General features: G+C 36.7%; 1 protein-coding gene across 23 annotated transcripts in view; it reads right to left on the bottom strand.

Annotated features, from left to right (window-relative positions):
• FOXJ3 (forkhead box J3) overlaps positions 1-27607 on the bottom strand; it is a 228997-nt gene that overhangs the window by 93349 nt on the left and 108041 nt on the right. For 15 of the 23 annotated variants that reach the window (XM_081492333.1, XM_081492325.1, XM_081492320.1 and 12 more), the window contains one exon: positions 3990-4314. In XM_081492333.1, coding sequence (XP_081348459.1) covers positions 3990-4314 — 325 coding nt within the window. Of the gene's footprint in view, positions 1-3989; positions 4427-27607 lie in introns of all 23 variants that reach the window. The other 8 variants (XM_081492330.1, XM_081492332.1, XM_081492340.1 and 5 more) reach the window with 1 other exon arrangement.

Here is a 27607-nt window from a genome sequence, read left to right as displayed (position 1 = left end):
GAATACTGGAGTGGGTAATCTATCTTTTCCCCAGGGTATCTTTCCAACCCAGAAATAGAACCAGGGTCTCCTGCACTGCAGGCAGATTATTTACTAGCTGAGTTACAACTACTACTACCTATATTCAATTTCAAGATTTTCTTTTTTAAACCTTTTTGATTTCCTTACATATATTTTTTGAATCTGTGAAACACTTAAGATGTTTTAAAACTCAAAACTATATAAAAAGGTACACTCAAAATCTCATTCCCTTCTCTCTCTCTCCTACCTCAGTTCTATACATACCTATAGATAACTAGGTTTACTGTATTTCTAGTTTATTACTCCTAAATTTTTTTACAATAAGCAAATACATAATATACCCTTATTTCTTTTTCCTTCACTCAGAAAAGTAGAATATACCCCACCTATCAGTACCATGCTTTCATATTTTTCTTTTTATTACCTTAAATTCCAATAACAGGTTAATTTTCTTCAGTAAGGTGGATAGCACAAAAATCTAAATTCCTTTTCCTCTAATTCAGATTATAAAATCATTCAATTATAATAACTCATATAGTTTTTTGAACTCTCATGGATTATTCAAAGGATTGTTTTTAATACGTAATCTCCCCTCAATGCCTTGGCACAAAATGAAAGGGAGTTCACCTAAATATTGGGCTTCCCTTATGGCTCAGCTGGTAAAGAATCCGCCTGCAATGTGGGAGACCTGGGTTTGATCCCTGGGTTGGGAAGATCCCCTGGAGAAGGGAAAGGCTACCCACTCCAGTATTCTGGCCTGGAGAATTCCATGGACTGAATAGCCCATGGGGTCGCAGAGTCGGACACGACTAAGCGATTTCCACTTCACCTAAATATTAAAATTCTACTTGAATCTTTTAAGCAAGCACAGCAACATTTTCTCCTCTGGGTAACTTTAACTGGCTCCATGTTTCTGGAAAGATGGATGACAAATGCTTTAGGATCTTTACTTCACTCTCTTTTCATCCAATACAGACTAATTTCACAAATTCTACATGACTTTCCATTTTCATCTAACCCATCTCCTCCATACCTAAAGAAGAAATAGTAAACAGAAAATTGCACAAGCAATGTTAAATCTAAGGAAAATGAATGGGAACTTAAAACATGAAAAGAGAGACAGGACCTTGGCAAAGGAGAAGATAAATCACTTTCCATGTATCTCCATTTCAAATGTTCAAAATATTACATTTCTATGTTTACAAAAATAAAACTTAAAAGTAATTATGGCAAGTTCTAGGCTCCTAAAACTGGATGAAAGAAAATTTTTTTTAAAAGAATAATTATGAAATAGAAATCCCTGGAAATATTAAAGGGCTTCCTAAAGCAACAAACTGAACCAGATAATCTCCTTGGCTTATCTTTTAGTTCTAAAAAGCAGCATTATTTCTCCACCCATTCCCATTTTTCTCCTTCATTACATTCAAACCATGTATCTTCCAGGTGAAATATCACTATTTCTAAACCAGTTTCAGACCATAACTTGGGCTGGCCAGCAGGAAGAAATACAACAGACCAAATCTGACACTCATGGGTGGACTTAGATGAAATAAGATATCTGAACAAAAAACTGTAAAGTTCTATAATAGTGTTGTGTGCTAAGTCTCTTCAGTTGTGTCCAACTCTTTGTGACCCCATGGACTGCAGCCTGCAAGGCTCCTCTGTCCATGGGATTGATTCTCTCCCAAGCTAGAATACTGGAGTGGGTTGCCATTTCCTCCTCCAGAGGATCTTCCCAACCCAGGGATCAAATCCACGTCTTGTATCTCCTGCACTGGCAGGCGGGTTTTTTGCCACTGGCGCCACCTGGTAACAGAGTTATTAATGAAACATACAGAAACACAAAAGATGAATTCTATAGGGAGAAAAGAGGTTACATATGAGCTTAAAGAATAAACAGAATAAAGCTAACAGAAAAAAGGGCACGAGAGAAAGTCTAAGGACAAGTAAGAGAAAAAAGCAAGAAATCAAAATATCTATATCTAGGACAACTAATAGGTGGGAATAGATAGAAGAAGAAAGAGTATATGAGAGGGAACTAACAAAAAACAAAGCTAGGATAGAAAGCTGGGACCAGGATGCTGGCTTTCATTCAAACTGCATTTATTAAGGCTTACTAAATGGAAGTACTATGCTGGGGCATGGAATAGAGGAAGAGATAAAAACAAAAATCCCTTCCCATAAGGCACTTGGTTTTCCGGCACGGTACAGAGCACATCATTGGTACACAGCAATTTAGTAAATGCCTTTAATAAATATATTCAAACAAAAAAGACAAAGATGTAAAGACAAGAAAGCTTAAGAGAAACAAGTGTAACTACCAGCTGATGGCAGCTCTGTAAACCCCCTTCTTCCACATGCACATAAACAAATACACACACCTCCACAAAGCACACAACTGGATAACTCCTACATAAGAATATGAATGCAGCATGTGGAGATACAAAAGAGAGTTGAATTATCTGTTGTATAACATAAGTTAGGCAGGTAACTAATCTGAAGGTTCCTGAAAAAGCTTAGGTGAGGAAGTAGGACTTCTTAAAAAGGTAGCTGATTCTAGAACTGGGGCAGGAAAGGTATAAGATGAACCTGGAACATCTTGTGACGTCACAAAGTTAAGAAGTAAACAAAAGAACTGAACCATATATCAACAGTTACAGGAGCCAACTTGTTAAGAGCTCCCAATGGCAAAAGCAGCACCAATTTGAGGAACAAATAATAGCAATACAAAAAATAAATATCCATGAGTGCCAACTGTTACAAATAATGATTGAATGAATGAATAAAGAAATAAAAGGGGAAGAAGGGACAAGCTTTTTTTACAGAAGAATCCCAATTAATATGGAAGGAATAAAGGAAAAGAGAAAATCACAGCTTGAAAACAAAAACTGCTGTAATGATCTACCAATGAAAGTTGAAATGAATAAAGTTTTAAGGAAAAAATAGAGTATCTGCATGCCAAAGTATCTCCCCCAAAACATTTCATAATTTACAAAGTCATAAATAGTAACTTTATAGTGGAGAAACCTGACAGATACCATCTTAACCAAAGAACCAAGGTCAACATTACCAGTAATAAGATATACTGACATCAAGCTCCCCCTGATATGACTGATAAACAGAGAAGGACACATCCCTTCTGTATTATCCCTCCCCAAAATGCACTACCCTCAATCTAATCAAGAAAATATCAGACATATCCAAACCGAGGAACATTCTACAAAATATCAGACAAATACTTTTCAAAAGTGTCAAGTACTCTTCGAAAGTGTCAAGATCATTATAGGCAAGAAAAGATTGAGGAACAGTAACAGATTGGAGAAGCCTAAGGAGACATGACAAATGACAACTAAATGCAATGTGGGATCCTAGATTAGATCCTGAAATGAATCCTGGAACATAAAAAGACATTAATGGAAAAACTAGTGAAATCTGAATAAAATCTGTAATTTACTTAGTAGCTAACAGTACTGCTTAGTCAAAAGTATTAATTTCTTAGTTTTGTTAATGGTTGGTTATATAAGGTGTTAACATGAAGGAACTGGTTGAAGAATATATATACAAATATATGTATTTGTACTACTTACATAACTCTTCTGTAAATCTATAATTCTTTCAAAATAAAGGTTTTTAAAAAACCTTGGGTCATGAAAACAATACTAGTTGCCATGCTATGTTGGTTTTTTTGAACCTCAGACTCTCAACTTACCTGAACTGTGTATACTGTTTTCCGCATTATCTCTATTCCCACTTTATATCAGTTCTCTAATATAACAAAATTCTAACAAATTAATATTCTATCAAAAATAGTTATTCATCAAATCAAAAACATTTCTTTTACATCCTAAAAATGACTAGCAATCAGAATTTCATCTTTAATTACATAAACCGCCACAAAGCTTTACCTTCAGCAGAAGCCAATATTCTTGTTCACAGTATAAAAATAAAAACTTAAATAAAATCCTTACCTTCCAACCACTGCCAGCCTCTCTATAATATGGGAAGTTATCACAAATCCACTGGTAAATCTCACTCAGAGTCATTTTCTTTTTGGGTGAGCTATTAATTGCAAATGTAATGAGGCTGGCATAACTGTACGGAGGTTTCCCATCTTTGTGCTGTTGGACTTCTTCCTGGTCCAGGGTTGTATTTGGGTCAAGGAGTGCATTCTTCTTGGAAATTCCTGTTCCATGTGCATTTTGTGCAGCATCAGATTTTTGAATGGCTGCTCTCATGGTGAGCTGTGGTAACCAGTCCATAGATGTTAAGCTGCTCTCCAGTTCAGATGTCATCCTGAAGGTAAATAGACTCCTTAGTCAATATCAAGGAAAGAACCCCTGCTTCTCAAAATATCCAATATTCACAAATCTAGGAGTTCCAAAGTGAGGGAAAGCCTGAGTTAAATCTGGAGGAAAAAGATTGAGTATATTAATGACCAAACCAAATATTTAAGGGATTAACATTTCCAATCTTTTTTCTTAATTTCTTCCTCTACAATACACAACAAATTTGGTTTGAAACTATCCAAGAGATATAACAATGCATACACACAAAGTGATTTTTGTCAGTTTTCTTAAAACAACTATTTGTCACTTTGAACAGAGAGACAGGGTCACAGTGTGAAAAAAATCTGTCTGTAGTCCAGCTCTTTACTCACCAACACCACAGGCCCTTTTAAAACTTAAGACTACATATCTAGCGTTTCTTTTACATAAATTTTAGGGAAATCATACAAAAGAATACCAAAAGTAAAGTGTAGGCAAAGAGGTCAGAGAAGTAACTGAGATATAGGCACAGGAATTTACATGGAAGAAAGAAGGTATAGCTGAGCAGGTGGGAGGTAGGAAGAGTAAAGCAGGGTAGACAAGAATAGCAAGGAGACAAGCTAGCTGAGGAATGCAAACTCAAGGACACCGATTAAATAGAGAAATGGAGAATAGGCAGCACCATGAGATTAAACAAAAAAAAAGTCAAAGAACAAGCTTTAAAAAAACTAAGATCTGGGAGTATAGGGTATAAGAGAGAAAGTCACATAAATGAAGAGCAGGAAAAGAAGCATTAAAAACTCAAGGACAGGCTTAAAAAAAACATCCAGTAATCTGGATTCTGTAATCTATTTCTCTCCAAGGCTGAAAAATTTCAAACCATTACCACTCAAAGAAAGAAAAAAGAAAAAACAACACCTGCCAAGTTAACACATATTCTGAAGAGAAAGGGAAGCTGCTCTAAGAACGGAAGATAAAATATAGAAACAAAGGCTTGACACTTCACACTAGCATGACTAACTTTCAAAAAAGGTTACAAACTTTTCCTATCCTGGGACTAAAGAAGAGGAAAAGTGAGCCTGACAACAAAGCAGAGAGGCATGAAAGACTTCTAACTGATATGAAAACAAAGGAAAAAAGAAAACAAAACTTAAGGAAACTTAAACTATCTCAGTAAAAAGAAAAACTCTGTGGCAAAGAAAAACCCACATATACCCTTCATTCCAAATGGCCACAGGCAAAAAACAATCTACACTTTGTGCTTAGGATCTGAACTTCTGGAAGGCAATGTAGAACTGATAAAGAACACAGATTCTAGAGTCAAGCAGACCAGAATTCAAGTACATACTCTACCAGTCACTCTCCGTGAGACTATGAAAATGTTAGTATCTCTAAACTCCATTTCATCTGTGAAATGAAACAATAATAGTACCCATGGTTAAAATATTACTTTCAGAATTTAAAATTAAATGGGTAACTTACACTAGAAGAAACACTCAGTAAGTGTTAGTTAATAATATTGCTCTAGGAGTATCTAGGGAGGGTACTAATGAACCATAAAGTAAACAAGATTAAGCAATTGCAATAAATCAAGAGACAGCCATGAGGATTCTATCTGCATTACCAGATATCCTTTTTCTTATATTCTGATTAACAGTTTTACATTTTTCATTTTCCCTTCCCATCTCTACAGTATGCAGTCCTCTGAAACCTGAACTTTAAATTCCTCTATACAGCACCTTCAGAGATCTAAAAAAAACCTTACCCTCCTGTTCTACAATCTCAGCCAGAAATGCCTGTTTCCAGAATGAAATAAGTTATAGAAACTTGTGGAATAAAGAGCCAAGATAATTTAGAGATCACAGAATGTCAAAGAGTAGGCAAAGTACCCTAGAGATCAGAGAACAACTGCTTCAATCTAAAGATTAAAAACTAATTCATACAAATAGTTAACAGTAGAACTAAAATCAGAGCTCAGAGCTCCTGATGCCCAATATAGCAGTTTTTCTACCACACTTATTTGTAATATTAGAATAATAGTATCTACCTCTTGCTGATATAAAGTACAATGACTGGCAAACAATAAACAGGCAATAAATGTTAGCTCTTGGTGGTAGTGATAACAGCATTGATAGTTGCTGCTATTATTATTCACATTTTGTTCTACAAGTATTGGCTATTATTATACCAGGCTATCATCATATTGGACTCAATTAAGTCTCTACCGAATAGCTTTATTTTGTTCAAATTCCTCACGCAGCCAGTACATTGCAAACTGGAATAAAACTGATATTGCGGATGCTCCCTATTGAAAACCATCTTTAACTTCTGTTTCCTTCCACCAGTGTCACTGAGACTTTATGAGAATCTCAGTAGTAAAACATGAACATACACTAAGTAGGTACTTAATACTGTTGTAACATTTAACAAGAATTTATAATTACACATTATTATATGAGATATTATACAAGATTATTCTAGAGTAAAATTTTATACACACAGCAATTAAGATAAAATTTCTATCCTCTAGGAACCTATACTCCAATTAGGAAGGTCAAATACAAGAAAGAGTTGAAAAAGAGCTATGGGTTCTGTAATGGTTCAGAAAAAAGTAGAAGACAACATGGGCTGCGGCCTTAAGAAACATAGAAGGAAGAACTTTAGCTAAGACTTGAAGTAAGTTAAGATCTAAATAGGCTGGAAAGAATTTGTGCCTAGTCAAAGACATCACGAGTAAAAAGTATTCCATTGTTGTGCTTATGTTTACTAGTTCTACTATAATTTGAAGTAGACTATAAAAATCTCTCTTAAATTTAAAATCTGAAAAACTGGGTTTCTGTTTTCTTTGCTATTTGTTCCATTTTACATATTCCTGGTGGGGAGATAAAAAGTGTCTCCATTGTTGCTGCTTAGGCTGGTTGCTGCAGTGGTTCTCTACTGAGAAGACAAAAAAATGACCATTAGATTTGGCCAGATCATCAAGTAACTTTAGAAAGAAACCTCTCAATGGAATGGTGATGACAGAAGTCCACTTGTATAAGAGAACAGATGGTGGCAGATTTAAAAACAGCACGAGAGTCTCTGAGGAATCTGGTTATGGAAATCTGGTTAAGAAATGTCACGCCCTCATTACCTCACCTCATTCCAAAAGCTTCCTAGCTGGCCTCTTAGGCTCTGATTCCTCCCTGCTAGGCACCTCCAGGGTCTATGCATATGCTGCTGCTGCTGCTGCTGCTGCTGCTGCTGCTGCTGCTGCTGCTAAGTCGCTTCAGTCGTGTCCGACTCTGTGCGACCCCATAGACGGCAGCCCACCAGGCTCCGCCGTCCCTGGGATTCTCCAGGCAAGAACACTGGAGTGGGTTGCCATTTCCTTCTCCAGTGCATGAAAGGGAAAAGTGAAAGGGAAGTCACTCAGTCGTGTCCGACTCTTAGCGACCCCATGGACAGTCTTAGCGACCCCATGGACAGTAGTCTACCAGGCTGCTCCATCCATGGGATTTTCCAGGCAAGAGTACTGGAGTGGGGTGCCATTGCCTTCTCCTCTATGCACATACACCAAGAGAAAAGTCAGCAATGTTTTCCTGTCACTGTGCCCAAAAACTTTCAATGGTTCCTCTTTTCCTATTATACTAATTCTAAATGCCTCATTTTCAACTACTTTAGCTTTCATTTTCCAGTGGTCATGTATGGATGTGAGAGTTGGACTATAAAGAAAGCTGAGTGCTGAAGAATTGATGCTTTTCAACTGTGGTGTTGGAGAAGACTCTTCAGAGTCCCTTGGACTGCAAGGAGATCCAACCAGTCCATCCTAAAGCAGATCAGTCCTGGGTGTTCATTGGAAGGAGTGATGTGGAAGCTGAAACTCCAATACTTTGGCCACCTGATGCAAAGAGCTGACTCATTGGAAAAGACCCTGATGCTGGGAAAGATTGAGGGCAGGAGAAGAAAGGGACGACAGAGGAGGAGATGGTTGGATGGCATCAGTGACTCAATGGACATGGGTTTGGGTGAACTCCAGGAGTTGGTGATGGACAGGGAGGCCTGGCATGCTGCGGTTCATAGGGTCGCAAAGAGTCAGACACGACTGAGCAACTGAACTGAACCTTTATTAATCCTTCTCGAAAAATTCCTAGTGCAATTATAACCTCAGTTTGGCTCGACCATGTTGTTTTCACATGTACAATTACATCATAAGTTTTCTATCCTCACTTCTCTTCCCCCACCTCCCACTGAGGATAGTGACCATACATACTTCAGATGCTATCTAACAGCATGCCAGGTACACATTATCTGAAACAACACAGTATCTGGATAAGGAATAAGAGTCTTCCTTTCTGGAATACCTTTTCCTTTCTACTCTGCCTAGCTGGCTTCTGCTTTTTCGTCAAGACTCAGACCAAACACCATCCACTCCAGAAAGTCTTGTCAATTTACTCTTCTCATTCTCCATCTCCTAAACTGAACTAGATCTTACCCCTACAGACTATAAATACTCTATTACAGAACTTACACAGAATTAAATTATCTTCACCTCTCTCATGAGGCCATGAGCTCCTTAGAAGAAGGAACTTTCTCATTCTTTTCTGTTCCTGCAATGCCCAGGAATATAGTAGGTAAAGGGCGCTTAAATGATCGGAACAGTGACTATCCAATGAAGGTGTGGGTGTGCTCCTCCCCAAACAAACAAGATCAAACATGTTTAAAAGCTAAAAGCGAGAGGTAAAAGAAAAGAGACTCAACAGTAAGAGGAAGGATAACCACGGGATTGAAGTCCTTTATGAACTGGAAAAAAGCATGACTCAGCACAGACTGACAAGTAGCACTACAAAGGAACAGAAAGTTCTACTAGAAAAGTAGAGAAAAATGGGGAGATGGAAGCAAAGATAAGAAGATAATATTACTTGTAGGAGCAAGGCATGAAGAAATTATGTCTGAAGTTCTTAAATCTATAACGGTATCTATTGCTTAAAAGGAGTTGCATGAGGAATTTTCTCTGCATACAATGAAAAGGTAAAGAGTATCAAGATATAACAACTCCACCCTAAGTCATGACACAGGAGGAGGAAGAGGGTTCTGGCCTCACTTAATGAAATACTGCCACTGATACAATCACAAATTCGCATTTTCGCTACTTCAGCCCGTTGCTTGGCTTCCCTCTGTAATTTCCCTAGTACCTGAGGAGTAACCAAAGCTTACAAAGAAAAAGTTCAAGACTTCAATAGAATTGAAAAGGTGGGAAATGAGTAGAGAGATTGTTGGCTTTCCTAAATGGACATAAGAGGAAGACACCAAGGAAAATAAGAATAATGAGGGTTATGATATTGTGACCTAGATATGCCTGACTCTTCCCCCTCCATTCCTAGCACTTCGCATTTTATCTTAAGACTGGGTATCATGTGAAAAACTGAGCAACTAGAAACTTAAAAGAAATCCTTGTAATTACCACAGCAGTAATTCTGATCACATGCATCTCAGGGGGTCAAAACACATATATATTAAACATTTTAAAACATAATTCCTGTTACTGCATCTCAGCACTCAAGGCAATCAGAAGCAAGGTCGATGGCAGAGACCACTAACTGTCATCTATCTCATACCTGTTTTGGCCTTCTTCCTTAAGACTACAACCCAAATTTTATTCTGGATACTATTACACCTTTTGCCCTATCCTGAATGTGGATACAAAAGCTAGTGTACCAACAGTCATCTTTGGCCATAAAGTGATCTGTGGAAATGGAAGTCATATGCTGAAGACATGGAGCAGAGAGAAGGGATCTGGGTCCCTGATTTTTTGGTGAACCAACTGTGAAGCTGCCATCCTAGTCCTGAACTGCTACCTTCCAGACTTTTATGTTTGCTGTTGTTCAGTCGCTAAGTCATGTCCGACTCTTGGACCCCATGGACTGTAGTCTGCCAGGCTTCTCTGTGCATAGTATTTTCCAGGCAAGAATACCGGAGTGGGTTGCCATTTCCTTTAATGCCAAGTGAGGAATCGAACCCATATCTCCTGCACTGCAGGCGGATTCTTTACCGCTGAGCCACCAAGGAAGTTTTACATGTTTAACTACTATAAAAAGAACTCTACCAGCAGGTGAATGTAACTACTAACAAATATGGAATGTGGGACGTGGAAGTGAGGTGATACAAGTAATACGACCTAAAATAAGACACTCTCTTAGAGGAGTTGATGAGGCAAACATTAAGAACTCTAATACTGCAGGATGGAAAGTTGGTAACACTTACTAAAGAGTGACAAAGGATTTGGTCAAATTGTCATCTACTGTAACTGGAAAACAGATCACATGCCAACTGAAGCTATATAGCAAGTAGAGAACTACTATAGCAAAAAGTGAGAACACTGGTACGTGTTGCCTCCTTCTAGTTAATTAAAACAAAGTCCTAAAAGAGAAATTAACTTCAATTAGAGTTGCAAGCAGAGATGGAGAAAATGCAGATTTGCTAAGGGAGGTACTCCCTGCCTATGGCCTGCAGTTCAAAAGTCCTATAATTTGAAAACCTACATGGTTGGAAAAAAAAAACATGAACTGCTTCTGAAAGAGCAAACTGAAGTAACTGAGTGATAGCTGCAAAACTGCAGCCTTAGCAATAGAGAAAAGTGTTGTCTTGCCACACAAAAGTAACATTGTGAGAGTGCTGACTTTCTACCCAAGACTATTACTTCAATGGCCTCACCAGAGCCATCATTCCCTTAGGAGCTAAAATCGGTGAAAGAACTTGGATGGGGGAAAATATGGTCTTTATTTCCACTAACTTGTAACTGAAACTAAGCAATTTCTTTAATTATGAAAGTAGACAACAAGTAACAGTAGCATTAACAGTACCCATGATTTGCCATCAACATAAATCACTAATATACTCATATAATGAGGTAAATGTTGCAGAATCTCAACTTGTTAAATTCTCTACTTCAAATTTATGATAGTGTGTTAAGATTTGCCATTAGATTTTTAATTTAATGTGTTAATTCAAAGATATATATTACTGTTATAAAGTTACTATTTTGCTAACATAATTAATTGGTTTCTTTTATAATCCTAAGTATTTTATTTTATGAATTTTGAGGCCTTATTCTGAGAAGGGTCCACAGGTTTCACCAGACTTTGACGGGATTCCATGGCACCAGAAGGTTAGAAGTCCCTGGGGTAAGTCTGGAGCACAAAGGGCAGAGTCTTCACATTAAAAAATTCTGCCTAGGCATGTCCTTTGGCTCAAAGTAGCAAAAAGTCTACAAAATTAAGCTTTTTAAAATAACTGTATGGGGACACGGGGGTGCCTAGACTGCAAAAGTCTCTTAGGTATCCAAAATAATACCCAAGCTAATCAGTAAGAAGTGAGCTATAAAAAGTCTGTGCATTTCCCAGAAAGGGCATCTTCGCCCATACCCACCTCAGATGTGGCCACAGGGGATACTACACAAGGTGAGCCCCTTCAGAGGGCACAGGGAACAATGCAGAGCCCGAAGAGCAGAATCAAGGAACTTATTATACTGTTCTGGAGTGAGGCTCTGCCACTGCTATCCAGGAGGATTTTATAATCAATATGGCCTAGTGACTATTTTGTGTTTCTCATTATCCCATTTTCTAAATAACAGCTTTTAGTGCTTTTATTCTATTCCTTTTCCTCTACCATAAACCAAGAAGCCACTCTGGGATCTAATGAAAGCGAAAGCACCCAGAGAGCTTAGAATTTCAGCTGGATATAATAACTGGATAAAAGTCTAGGTTGCTTCTCTTGGGAAACAGGGAAGTAGGTTCTATTTATAGGAAGAAGAGTACATGTAGATATTTGGGTACCCAAGACATATTGAGGCAGAAATCTAAAAAGTAAAAAAATAATCTACTACAGATTGCCCTTATATTTTAGAAGCATGTGACATTAAAACAAAATTTTCTTTTAATGTATAACTGAAGCAATTTAAGTTATTCCAAGCAAAAGTAGCTGCCGTTATTTTTCAAAATTAATTATCATATACCAGCAAAGCCAAAGTTTCTATTCTTAGTTCAATTTCAGCAAAATAACATGGCCAACATCCTACTTTAGAAAAGATACGGTGATTAAGAACACAGGCTCTGTTTCATGACTGAAGGAACTCAAACCCAGGCTCTGTGACAACCTAGAAGGGTGGGGTGAGGTAGGGGGTGAGAGGGAGTTGCAAGAGGGAGGGAACATACTATACCTATGGCTGATTCATGTTGATGTACGGCAATAACCAACACAATATTGTAAAGCTATCATCCTTCAATTAAAAATAAATAAATTAAAAAAAAAAAAAAAGAACACAGGCTCTGGAGCAAACTGCCTGTACTGAAATCCAAGTTCTTTCACTTTTAGTTATATGACCTTAAACAAGTAAATTAGCCTTGCTATGCCACAGTTTCCTCCTTTGTAAGGTGAGGATAAAAACAGTACCCACCCCAAAGAACTGTTGTGAGGATTAAATGAGATATATATACAAACCACCAAGAAGACCTGAAGCGAAGAGCTGACTCATTTGAAAAGACCCTGATGCCGGGAAAGATTGAAGGTGGGAGAAGAAGGGGATGACAGAAGATGAGATGGTTGGATGGCATAATCAACTCAATGGACATGAGTTTGGGTAAACTCTGGACTTGGTGACAGACAGGGAGGCCTGGAATGCAGCAATCCATGGGGTCGCAAAGAGTCGGACATGACTGAGCGACTGAACTGACTGAAGAAGAGTTTTGTAAATAAGCATTCAATAAATATTACCTATTATTATCAAATTCCTACTCTTCAGAATTTTCTAAATTTTAAATGACTGTCACTCTTACTCAGTGGTTTTAAACTGACATGCCCTAAATCACACAATAATCATTTATCAACCTCAATGGAAATGAGCCCCTCATTCAATTACTTACTTCAAAGAAATGACCCAGAAAGGGTTGTGTTTTTAAATTTTGTTTGTAGACTGCATATGAAAATTGAAAATATACTTTTCCCACAGAAATAAGATTTTACCATGATGATTCCTGAAACAGCCCGCAAAATCTTATTTATTCTATAAAGGAGTTCTAAAAATCCAAAGTTCTAAGAGTATAAAAGCCCCAGTTGGATATTTTGCAGCAGAGAGACAGACGTATAACAAGAAAAAAAAAAAAACATAAAATTTTCCACTTTCCTGGTATAGAACCAGTTTGTTTCTGATAAAATTCAGTGTACATGGTTTATATCAGGCATACTTCTAAGTAGCGTCTTTATCTTGGCTCTCCCATCTCACAGTGACATAAGCCTCTAAAATTCATCCCTGAAGTTGGTATCATAAGCTCCAAAATTAATTACTTGCTCTTTTCTTCCAGCAAACACTCTCACCTTTTCAAAGCAGTTGATCTCTGCTCTATTTAGGAGGAAAGTGGACAGCATCAAACTAATCACCATTAAGGTATGAATGACTGAGCCTTTAAACTTTCGATGAATAATGATCTTTTTAAAAGACAGGCATCAAAAATCCTCACTGGTTTGAAGTGAGAATACAGGTGGAAGAATCATAATTTAGGATAAGAAATCCAATACACAAATAGTACAAGTTCACAAGTCAAAACTCTTGACCTTCACAACTTTTGTTTCACCCCTGTAATTCCAAGAATATTCACAACAAAGCTTATGCAAAAACTTGAGGGATTTAGTGAGGCAACTGCCATTTGCAAACACAATTGTGGTTTCAGAGATACCTATCATAAAATCAGAGATGATAAAGAACCTCATTATATCATTTTTAAAAGCCCTGCTTTGGAGACCTGTTTGGGAGACCAACAATATTCTTTATCTCCAAGGGAAGAAAAATTCACAAAAAGTATGTAGTAATTCATTGTGTTTGAAATAACAATATTTTAACAGGCTAATCTATATCTCCCTCGCTACAGAAGAAAATTTCTTTCAAGTCTATCTTGGCATATGAGAACTGGTCAGAATTGTGATGATGACTCTAACCAGTCATCAACACAATGATGCTTCATATTATTTACAGTATTAACACCATTTGGGTTCCTTTTCAAAGTTTAATGTCCAGAACTCCAACAGGATCTGAATTAAGAACCATAATATAGTTACTGCTCTTCTCTAGATTCTCTCCAAATTACTCTATTACTCAAATATATAATCTGAGATTCATAAACCTGTATTCTAAATTCATACAAGCCATACAGTTAAAAGTCCATTAGAGCTAAAGCTTAGGGATCATACTGTCAAAAGATACCTTTATGCTATATATGTAATTCTCATCTTAAAAATATTTTACTCTACAATTTAAGGAGGAAAAAACAAATATTTTTGGACATTAACCACTGAACTACATTCTGTCATCATGTAAGTACTGTATTTTGCATTTATATTTCACTCTATATATTAGAATCTCTATGTGTCTTGAGTAGCTGGAAAGCTAATGAACAAGAATCCCTTTGATATAAGAATACTCAAAGGCATCTTTACATGTTACTTAAAAACCAAGACAGAATCTGCTAATAGTTCTTATACTTAGTTTTTTTTAAAATATGTGTATATGCAATAATAAGGGCTTCCCTCATAGCTCAGTTGGTCAAGAACCCACCTGCAATGCAAGAGACCCAGGTTCGATTCCTGGGTCTGGAAGATCCGCTGGAGAAGGGATAGGCTACGCACTCCAGTATTCTTGAGCTTCCCCTGTGGCTCAACTGGTAAAGAATCTGCCTGCAATGTGGGAGACGTGGGTTTGATCCCTGAGTTGGGAAGATCCCCTAGAAAAGGGGAAGGCTACCCACTTCAGTATTTTGGCCTGGAGAAGTCCATAGACTGTAGAGTCCATGGGGTTGCAAAGAGTCGGGACACGACTGAGTGACTTTCACTTTCATGCAATAATAAACATCCTCTGAGTAACATGTATTTACTCATTAATGTGTTTATCCTGACCTTTCTGCAACCATACTGCTTCAACTCACCATATACAACATTTACTGGATATCTCCACACACACTGCCTCCATGACATTATACCAATAATATGGAATCCATGTTAGCAGGTTAAAATCATGGAAGGTGAGCCCATCTAGTTTTTAAGTGTTAAGTGTGATACACAGAAAATGCTAAAGAAACAGCTTAAGCTGCTACATATGATGTTTATGGCTCAGTGGTCCTCAAGTGTAGTCCAAACCCTTTCAGGGGATCTAAAGGATCAAAACAGTTTTCAGAGTAAGATATTATTTGTCTTTTTCATTGCCATCCTCTCAAAAGTATACAGTGGAGCTTTACAGATGCTATGTGATGGGTGCTACAAAAGAGACTGAATGAAGAGGCACAGAATACAATCCAGCTATCTCTATTAAGCCAAACACTTTAAAAATTTGCAAAAATGTAAAGCAACACTAATCTTCTAAATTTTTGTTTTGGAAAATACAATGATTTTCATACAATGTTATCTATGCTAACATATAATTAGTTTACTATATATCTATGTAAATTAATAAATATTTTGTTTTAGTTTTAACTTTTTAATACAATCAATTTTGACAGATTTGATTCACAAATGCATGCTCTTTGAACACTAAATAATTTTTGATACCAAAAAATTTAAGACGCTACCCATTAGCTAATATATAAATAAGACCTTCTTTTCTAAAACCACATCAATCATTATCAATTAATATAATACATTAATACTGATCATCATTCTGTGGTATGAAGAGGTCTGAAGAGGATTAATTTTCATAGAAATCCCAAGCAATATAGGGTGAAACATTTACTAATAATCTGTTCAAGTTGTCGCAGCTTAGACACCAGGGGAGAATTATCTTGCTTATTTCACTACTGGCTCATAAGGACCTTATATTCTTTGTTTCTACTTCTTGTTTCTTGCCATCATCACTTTAAAACCTATCTTTGCTGTCTTTAACATGACTTTATCTTCTCCTTACAGAAACTTCTTCCATAAACAGCCACCATCTTTCCTCAGTGGAACTATTTCCTCCCACGTGCTCAAGGAAGCCATAGTTCTTTACCATCTTCTAAAAATTTAATTGGTAATTCATATATATGAACGTCTGTCTTTATCTCAATGTTTAACTCATCACTAAGCAAATACAGGATTATCAAGCTCTTTCCTCAACTTGTAAAGCATGAAGCACTTAAGACTCAGATTTCAAGACTTACTGCAAAACTACAGTAATCAAGACAAGCGGTTTTGGTGAAAGAACGGATACATAAATCAACAGAACACAGTCCAAAAATAGACCCAATATATACAGCCAAGTGATTTTCGATAAAGGTGCCAAGACAAGCCGGCAGGGAAAGGAAAGACTTCTAAAAACTGGTGCTGAAATAACTGCCTGGCTACTTGTATGGGGAGAAAAGTTAACAATGACCCCTTACCTCACATCATACACAAAAACTTGATAAATTAATCCCAGAACTAAATGTAAAAACTAGAACTATAAAACTTACAGAAAAAATCATAAGAGAAAATCTTTATAACATTTGGTTAGGCAAACATTTTTTAGATATGACATGAAAAATTACAATTCATAAAACAACTGACAAATTAAACTTTATCAAATCAAAAACTTATATTCTTCAAAACACATTGTTAGAACAAAAAGATAAGCCACAGACTGGAAGAAAATACTTGCAAAGCATATTATCTTAAGAAGAACCTGTATCTAGGATATATAAAGAACTCTCAAAACTCACTGATAAAGGAAATTCAACTTTTAAAAATGGGCAAAAGATTTGAACAGATACTTCAACTAAGAAGATAAGTATGTTATGGCACATGAAAAGATATTCAACATCATTAGTTATTAAGGCACTGCAAATTAAACTACACTGAGGTATCACTGCACACCTGCTAGAATGGCTAAAATCAAAAGACTGGCCATACAAAGTACTAACAAAGACATGAAGCAAATGGAACTCTCATACATTGCTGGTGGGAATATAAAATGGTACTACGATTTCTAAAACAGTTTTGACAGTTGCTAAAGTTATACACGCACCCACCAAGTGCTAAGAGTCATTTCACTCCTAGGTACTTATCCAAAATAAATCATATGTCCACACAAAAACATAGACACAAATGTTCACAGCATTTTTATTTGTAACAGTTAAAGCTGGAAACAATCTAAAAATCCATCATCAGGTAAATGAATATGCAAATTGCTATACATAAATCCAACGGAACAGAATAAACTATTGATACTTGCACAGACATACATGAATCTTAAAATAACCGTATTGAATAAAAGATGCCAGACCAAAAAAGAATACATACCATATGATTCCATTTCTATAAAATTCTAGAAAATGCAAACAAACATACAGGGACAGAGAAGCAGATCAACTGTTATCTTATAGAGAAGGGATAAGAGGGAAGAATCACAGGGACACCAGGTAACTTTTGAAAATGACGGACATGTTGTGGTAATGATTTTATGGGTATATATATATGTCAAACATCAAACTATACCATGTCAAGCTTATCTCAATAAAACAAAAAAAATTTGCAACTTGGAGTGGGTGATTTATCCTTGGACAGCAAGAAGATCAAACCAGTCAATCCTAAAGGAAATCAACCCTGAATATTCACTGGAAGGACTGATGCTGAAACCGAAACTCCAATCCTTTGGCCACCTGATGCGAAGAGCTAACTCATTAGAAAAGACCCTGAGGCTGGGAAAGATTGAAGGCAGGAGGAGAAGGGGACAACAGAAGACAAGATGGTTGGATGGCATCACCGACTCAAGACGTGAGTTTGAGCAAGCTCCGGGACATGGTGAAGGACAGGGAAGCCTGGCATGCTGCAGTCCATGGGGTCACAAAGAGTTGGACACGACTGAGCAACCGAACAACAACAACAACAAGGATTTCTCAGCTAAGACATAAAAACAAAACACTATAAAAGAAAAAATTGGTAAACTGGATGCTATCAAAATTTTACTCTTTAACAAAATAATTTGCATCCATAATATATAAAGAACTCTTACAATACAATTTGAAGACAAACTATACACTTTCAAAATGTGCAAAAGATTTGAACAAAGGCATACAAGTAGTCATTAAGTACATGAAAAGATGTTCAACATCATCAGTCATCAGGAAAATCATAATGAGATACTACTCCATACCCAGTAAAATGTCTAAAATCAATCTGAAAGGCAGTAATAATATTTCTTCATGAATTTATGTCTTTTAGGTTTCTTCTTGGTATCAAAAACAAACTAATTTGTGTTGCAAGGAAATATGAATGACTATCCCCATTTTATATGGCTTCCAAACAAGCATTCCTCTCATTATATTACATGGGCTTTTCTTCTTGGTTTTTTTTTTCTTTTTTTCAATTCTCTACAGACCTACCTGTAATATATTAAGAAGCACTATATTTACCTCAGTCTCCATTTACTCAAATAGTCTCATCTTTCCATAACCTCCATATTTCAATAAAACAAAAAAAATTTGCAATTTGCAATCGATTGTGCTTTTTTACACAGCTAATCACTTTAAGTTCTCCCCCACTTTAAGCTATGTGGGAGGTGGGAAGGAAGAATGTTAATATACTTTGAAGAAACGGGTTCCTCTGCTTAAAATCTCTACTTAGCGACATAACCTTCTACAGAGACCTGTCCATAGCACCTATCCCTCAGGTTCTCAAGTAAGCACTACTATGGGCGGACTAACCTTTTTTCCCTCCTTTTGTTGCTTTTATGAAAATCTTGAATACAAATAGGCACTAGTAAGTATTCAATATACATGTCAAACTCTGGACTTCCCGAGCAGTCCAGTGGTTAAGACTCCAGGCTTCCACTGTAGGAGGCATGGGTTCAATTCCTTTAGGGGACTAAGATCCTGCATCCTGAGCAAAAAATATATATGCATGTATGTCTCTATATATACACATACACAAAATATACATACACATACACAGACATACGTCAAACTGAATAAATCTGAAGCAGGAGTCCAATTTCAAATACACAATCCTAAGGATACTCTGTTCTGATATGAAAATAAAAAGATGGGAATCAAGTTTTTCATTCACTATCAACGTAACAGTAAGGAAAAGCTCTAAACCCTAAAAATATCCTCTCTTGAAATCCTAACTCTTATCACCCAACACTGAACACATGCTGCTTTGTATTACAAATTTTTTGTCGAGTTTTGCCTAGCTCACCAAACCCTTTCTCAGTGTTGGCTCCATTCCCAGGGCCCCAGAAGTCAGTACTACAACAACAAATTAAAGGATTTGTTACACCTGACCCAAATTGCTTGTCTGAATTATCTTCTTCAAGAAATTCAGTATCAGGACTGAAACAGTTTGGGCTGGTCTCCTGAATGAACAAGCTATGTACTTGTGAGGTATGGGATGGCCATGTGCCAGAAAAGCAAAGAAAAGTTGGTTTATAAAAAATGAAGAAGTAAGTAACATTCAGGGAAAAGCAAGAGAGAAGAAAATACACTGCCTAGGTTCCTAAGAACCTAAGTTCTATTAAGAGATCCAGCTCTCGGGATTCCATGAAATACTGCAGTATTCACCAAATAAATTCGTTTACTTTTTTAAATATATATCCAGTGCTGGCTTCCTTTACTTGTAACTAAGCAAAACTTGACTAAAATACATTTTACTAAATCAAATCATAATTTTTTTTATTTTTCAGTATTACTATTTATACTCTGTGCACTGTTGGTAGGCACAGATTTTATATTTAACTCCTCCTTTATTTTGCCAGTATATTCAGTGATGCTTTGTAGTCTCTATTACCTCTGATATTATTTCCCTCCATGTATATGAATTCATGACAACTCAAATTTCTCCATCCACCTTTTAAAAAACTGCTGCCTTTCAGGAAAGATTTTTTTCAATTTTAGATAATGTATTTCAAAATTAAATCACTATTTTTCTATCATTTTTCCTTGTTTCCTGCATTGGTATTTCCCCTTTGCACTTACTCTTTAATTGTATCTTCAATTAAGTAGAATATGTTTTAGCATTCCTCATTTAAGAGAAAGCCTCAATTTACCATAAATACTGATAGCCAAGAGGTAGAATTTAGTGATTAAGAGCACTGGCCCTGGAGCAAGACCTGTGAATGAAACCCAGCTCTGTCCCTTATTCACAGTACATTTTGCGTTGCTTTTTTATCTCAGTTTCCTCATCTGTGAAATGAAAATAATAATCACACCAACCTCATAGAGTTATTAGGGGAAGTTTAATTAATGTATTTTAAAATGTTTAAATGCCTGGTCTAGCATATTAGTAAGAATACCATAAAGCTAGCTATCAAAGTCAATATTTAGTCCCATAATAATTTTTATAAGTCAGTGAATCCTTAAGTCAGTGAATAGTCTTCAATACCTGATGCTCAGAAAAGGAAGCCCTAGAGGTCAGCTTAGATCAAACATTAAATTACATTTAGGATACTCTAGACCAGCACTATCCAACAGAACTTTCTACAATAATGGAAATGTTTGTGTGTTAGCCAATGTGACAGTCAGTGGCCATGTGGCTATCAAGCACTTAAAATGTGGCTAGTGTGACTGAGGAACTGATATTTTTTAATTAAGTTAAACAGCCACATGACGCTACTGGCTACATGAGATGTAAGCTTTAGAAGATAAGCTAGAAAGTTCAAAACGGATTTTAGAAAAGTTTCTGTAATGGTCAAAATTAAGATGGTTTCTCATTACTCCTCTTCATTTAATTGGAATATGTCAGAACTAAACATGCAAATTAATAGATTTCAGTTACAAAAAGTTTGATAAATATGATGGACTATGATAATGCAAGTTATTCCTGCCACTGCGTGGAACTGATTTAAAAACATGAAACTATATTAATTATAAATATGATAAAAATCTAATATTAAATGTCAGCAACATCCTTAGCCTGAGGTCAGTTGCAAACCTGAACACTACTGGTAAATTATCATACTAAAGAGTACCAAACTAAGTGAATTAAGCCAGACAGAAAGGCAAATATATATCATTTATATGTACAATAAAAAAAAACTTATAAAATTTACTTAACAGAACAGAAACAGACTCAGACATAGAAAACAAACTTATGGTTACCAGAGAGCGAAAGGTAACGGGGAGGATTAATTAGGAGCTTAAGAATAACAGATACACACTACTATATATAAAATAGACAACAAGGTCCTACTGTAGCAAAGGGAACTATATTCAATATGTTTTGTAATAAACTATAGTAGGAACTGCAGCCATGAAATTAAAAGACGCTTACTCCTTGGAAGGAAGGTTATGGCCAACCTAGATAGCATATTTAAAAGCAGAGACATTACTTTGCCAACAAAAGTCCACCTAGTCAAGGCTATGGTTTTTCCAGTGGTCATGTATGGATGTGAGAGTTGGACGGTGAAGAAAGCTGAGTGCCGAAGAATTGATGCTTTTGAACTGTGGTGTTGGAGAAGACTCTTGAGAGTCCCTTGGACTGCAAGGAGATCCAATCAATCCATCCTAAAGGAGATCAATCCTGGGTGTTCATTGGAAGGTCTGATGTTGAAGCTGAAACTCCAATCCTTTGGCCACCTCATGCGAAGGGTTGACTCATTGGAAAAGACCCTAATGCTGGGTAGGATTGGGGAGGGAGGAGAAGGGGACGACAGAGGATGAGATGGTTGGATGGCATCACCGACTCGATGGACATGGGTTTGGGTGGACTCCGGGAGTTGGTGATGGACAGGGAGGCCTGGCGTGCTGCGATTCATGGGGTCGCAGAGAGTCAGACACGACTGAGCGACTGAACTGAACCGATAGTAGGAAAAATATCTGAAAAAGAACATACCTATATATGTATGCATTACTGAATCATTTTGCTATATACTAGAAACAACAACCAGAGAAGGCAATGGCACCCCACTCCAGTCCTCTTGCCTGGAAAATCCATGGACGGAGGAGCCTGGGAGGCTGCAGTTCACGCGGTTGCAAAGAGTTAGACAAGACTGAGCGACTTCACTTTCACTTTTCACTTTCATGCATTGGAGAAGGAAATGGCAACCCACTCCAGTGTTCTTGCCTGGAGAATCCCAGGGACGGGGGAGCCTGGTGGGCTGCCGTCTATGGGGTCGCACAGAGTCGGCCACAACTGAAGCGACTTAGCAGCAGCAGTAGCAGCAGAAACAACAACACTGAAAATCAACCATCCTTCAATAAAAAAAATTCTTAAGAAATTTTAAAAATAAGAATTTAGGGAAAAGGGGAAATAGAAAGAAGGAGGAAAGAAACTCTCTTCTATCCCATGTTCTTGAGCTGAGAGCAAAGGATACAAATATGTCCTCTTTTATTCTAAAAATAATCCCTTTTGCTTTCTACTATTGAGGGTTTGAACGCGTGCTCAGTCGCGTCCAACTCTTTGTGACCCCATTGACTATAGCCCGCCAGGCTCCTCTGTCCATGGAATTTTCCAGACAAGAATACTGGAGCGGGTTGCCATTTCCTTCTCCAGGGGATCTTCCTGACCCAGGGCTCAAATCCACGTCTCCTACATTGGTAGGTGGATTCTTTACCACTGTGCCACCCGGGAAGCCCTTTCTACTACTGGAAAACACAAGAGAGGAAAAATTATGCCAGATGCTTTATGTATGTATCCCATGAATCCAAACAGGCCGGTGAGGTAAACATTAACAACTCTATTACAAAAAAACTGAGGAAAAGTGAAGTAACTTCCCCGAGATCTTATGAATAATATGTGGCAGAGATCTGAACCTGTACCTACCTGATTCTACAACTATATACCAGAGCTACCTTAACAATACCAAGTCTGCTACTAGAAACCAGGCAGCAAGAAGCCTTAAAATAAATCTACCCTTCTCTGGTCGTTCTAAATAGCACAGTTATCAATATCAAATGGAGGGCAATAAGAAAATGGATGGACAGGAAATTCATTTGGGACACTAACACACAAGCTTTTTCTGGTGCTAAAAATCCCTATGTATTCCTTAACATCATAAACAAACAGACTGGATCAATAATAAAAGGCATCTTTAAGGGGAAAGCGTAACAAAAAGGAAAAGGTTTAAGTGTGAACCATAAAATTAGAAAAGATAATGAAAAGAAAAGATCTCATGCAGAAGATCAAAAACTACTGATACTTGAAAGTATGACTGACAACCTAGTGCCCTAACACATGTGAACCAAAAAATCAATCCTCATAAATGCTAGGCAATTCAGATATGCAGAAAGGGCCCTATTTTAACAAGTCCAAAGAAATACCAAATTTTATTTCGCTTTAACCAAACCAAATTATAAAAAGTCTAATGCTATGTTATGTAAAAGTAGTATGTTATATACATATATGTGTTTACCTGTCTACATAAAACAAATGTTCAAGGAAAACTTTTGCTTTTTCAGTAAGCTTTTGATATTACTGAGTCTGTACCTGGAAATAAAAAGGAGATTCACCTCAGGATTCAAAGCCTCTTATATAAAATCAGTAAGCAAACAGGTTCTGCTAAATTTTTAAGATTCTACTGTCTGACAGAAACTATATCCATCATTACCTGAACTCTCACTCTTGCTATTCAAAAATCAGGATTTAAATAATGTAGATGGCTCAGTATTCACTATCCAGACTCCTACTATTCAAACTTAGAGTATGAATGCAGTAGATTCAGACTGCAAGGAATACCTGTGAATCTTATATATATCACATGATTTATAAAATTGGCTCTTTTTTAGCAACATGCAAATACCCTACTAAAATCACATAAACACTGGCTGCAAAACAGATCTGAGAAAACACTTTTTAACACTGTTTTTCTTAGTAGTTTGCTGAAACAAGTTATTGAGTTACTGCCCCTCAGTTTCAAACCGGCATTGCTTCTTCCCCATCTGCCTTAATGATGCTGGAAGTGGGACTCTGCCTGCAAACCACATTTCTGCTTTGCCAGCTGATTTCCTATAAGGTTCTGCCAAGAGGGAACACTAAAGATGGACTGCAAGCCTGGAGAAGAAAGAGAGATACTTGGGCTTTCCCATCTATTCTTTGGGCTTCATAGAAGCACTATCCCAGCAAAGGTTTCTTCACCCCTACAACAGAAAGTCTTCCCCACGGCAGTAATAAAGTGTGCAGTTTTCTAACACTTATGAAACTAGTTTAATCATACCCTACTCAAAGACCCCAGCACCAGCCAGCACCCTTTCCCCAGATTTCTGAGTTTCAAACCTATGAGATTTCTATTCTGAACTCACAACAAGCACTAGCATGTAGTACCTTCGCCTTGAAGATCTGAATTGTTTCCACAGGACCCTTCCTCTAAGTCTCTAGGTTTCCCCTTTGGTGCCCAAGCCCTTAGCACTCATAGTTGCTTCTGCAAGTATCTACCTCCATGATAATTTAAGTAGTTTTATTTCTATCCATTCTGTTATCTAGTTAACAACTTCAAATCTACTTAATGACTCTATTAAAGTCTCTGTTCATATAACTGGTATGGTTTCTGCCTCCTGACAGAATCCTGATTGATAAAAAGAAAACAATCTTGTTATACTGTAATAGTATATGATGTTATTAGAGTAACTTTTGTGAAAATGCAATTTACCTATACTATCAAGTAAAGAAAGAAATGTTAGTTAAGAGCAATCTGACTAAAGTTGAGTATAACACAAAATCTTTTGCAACCATTCTTCCAGAGAAAATTTGGGGCACCTTTTTTTAACACACACAGTATCTACTGGAATAAAATTATATGATAAAACATTATCAATATGACTATCTGTTTTTCCAAGTTTTCTACAATAACTGATTTATGATTACTTTTTAATCATAAAAATACAGTAAGTATAATTTTTAAAAATAATTCTAACATGCTCAAATTCAACAAGGATCAAATATCATCTATAGAAAACAATATTTAACTGTTTACCCTAAATATTTTAAGGGCAGAGGAAGAGTTTTAACTCACTAAGTACCTTCTCCTATCTAACAAATTTTTTAGTTGTCACATGATCTCATTCTACCCCCTATCTTTACTTCACATAAGTGATCCACTCCCACTCTCATCTATGCCTACAACCCTCCCCACCACCTGCTTACCCATTTTCTCATTCCCAGCCATATGGTGGTTCTTCTCCACCAACTCACATGCTTTCCTATCTTGAAGTTAGTCACTTTCTAGATATATAGGTAGCATACGCAGGTATATACAAGACATAAAGGTAGTATATACAAAGAGAGTTACGGTAAATAAGCAGTGTTTGTCACTGGGTTTGAGTTACTTTAAGACTTCTTACTCTAGTTCTATTGGGACAGTGTAGTTGGGAGGCCACTTCTGGCTTGGGGAAGACTATGCAAAAGCAGACAAAAATTTATTGCGGTTTTAATTCTCTTTCCATCACCAAAAAAATAGTCATTCTTTTCTTCTCCTCCTTATATCAAGCCAAAGCTGGCTTTCAGTTAGAAAAATGAATGACAAACAATGGTCGTCTACTCTTACATCTGAGAATGTGAATTCTCTGCCTCACAGATGGACTGGACCATACAGAATATTACAAAAAATGAAAGATTAGGACATAAGGACCCTAAGTATCTCAACTCAAATGTCACAGAGCATCTCAGTTTATTAACTAAATGCTAAATTTATAGCTATATCCATATACATACAAGAATTATAACACAGTGAGCAAGTTATAAAATAATTCATGGTATCTTTTCTCTTTCATCATCCCTTCCAGTGATATAATTCTACCAAGCAAAAAAAGTTAGGTATCTATTATTCCTAATCCAATGTAATATATAAGCTTCACCTAAACAGAACTATTCAAATAGAGGGATATAAAATCTCAGTAAATGACTTTAATAAATACATGATTAGCATAACCCACAAACAAGTGTCTTTAAGGAAATCTACGATAGGTGGAAGATCAAAGTCTACAAAAATAACCTGATTTGGTCATATCTAAAGTTTTAAATATTCAAAAAAAGAGTAAAATGCTTCTTCCCAACATATTAAGCAGAAATCACTCTTAAGTGAAATTAGTTCCACAGCAGCTTTGGAGATTAAAGATAACAGTCCCTTTTTTTTTAACTTTTTTTCAAAATTATACAGATGTCTGTTGTTGGGGGGTGGGAGCATATGGACTCCAACAAGGTAGAAAAGCATCACTCCCCCTATTTCCATTATAAACTGGAAGATGTATTCTCAGGGAGATGCCAAAACAGCATAGGGTAAAGCTTTCCCACTGGGGAAAAAGTATAGCCAGCCTTAGTCTGATAAAAATTCAAGTATATGAAAACGAAAAAGGCAACTTCATTTTTCTTTTGTGGCATTCTAAACCACGAGAATTTCTTTCAAGCCTGAAAATTCCATGACCCCACATTAACGACTCTAACAATTTTGTATCCCTCTTCTCTCTCCTGCCCTCTGAAGCTGGTTAATTCCAACTCTCTTCATCACTTGCTCTGTTCCAGCTATAATGACCTCATTGTTCCTCCAACATACAAAGCAAGTCTCCTGCCCCAGGACTTCCTGGATTCCCTCTGCCCAGAATGCTCATCTTCTACTACCCAACGAATGGTTTGTTCCATCACTCTTTCAAGTCTTTGTTCAAATGTCACCTTTTCAGTAAAGCTTTCCCGTAAAGCTTTCCCTGGCTACCCTATCTAAAATAACACATATCTCTGAGTTTTCTAATCCCTTTCTCTATTTTTCATTTAGCTCTTATCACTATCAGTATCTAACAGTTACTTCTTACTTATCTTGTTTATTAATTATCCTTTCACCAAAATATAAACCCGATGATTATAGGATTTTTAATCCATTATGTTCACTACTGCAGCCTCAGCATTCAGACAGCTCCTGACACTATATTAGGTGATCAATACGCTGAATAAATAAATGGTACAGCTAGCTGCAACACCACATGTAACTGGTAGGTGCTGCCATCAACAGTTCATATTCCAGTCTGAAAAATTTTAATTAACAGGTTAGATTTAGGTTATATTTTCAGACTGTGCTCTGAGAACTACAGTAATCCCTCAAGGACAACTACGGGAGTAGAACATGGACGTCTAAACAAGCAGAAAAGCCCAGCATTTATCTATTTTATTCACAGGATTTCACTTAAGATTTAATTTGAAGAAAGTATTTGGCAACTTCAAAAAAATATAAAACCACTGGGTTGAATACAACTTAGTTCCTACTTTTTTTACGTTTTACTTATTTACTGTAAATGAAGATAATTTAGGTATCCTGTTTATATCGTCCTTTAGAAAGGAATTTCAATTACTATCTAGTCTTTCTCTGCAAGCAAAAGTATCTCCCTATCTCACAAAACAGCACTACTTCCCAAAACAAACTAGTGTTTTAC

This window comes from Giraffa tippelskirchi, chromosome 5 (genome assembly GCF_054371585.1).
Source record: "Giraffa tippelskirchi isolate mGirTip1 chromosome 5, T2T-mGirTip1v1.2.pri, whole genome shotgun sequence".
Lineage (NCBI taxonomy): Eukaryota > Metazoa > Chordata > Mammalia > Artiodactyla > Giraffidae > Giraffa > Giraffa tippelskirchi.
This window is presented reverse-complemented; position numbering and strand designations above follow the sequence as displayed.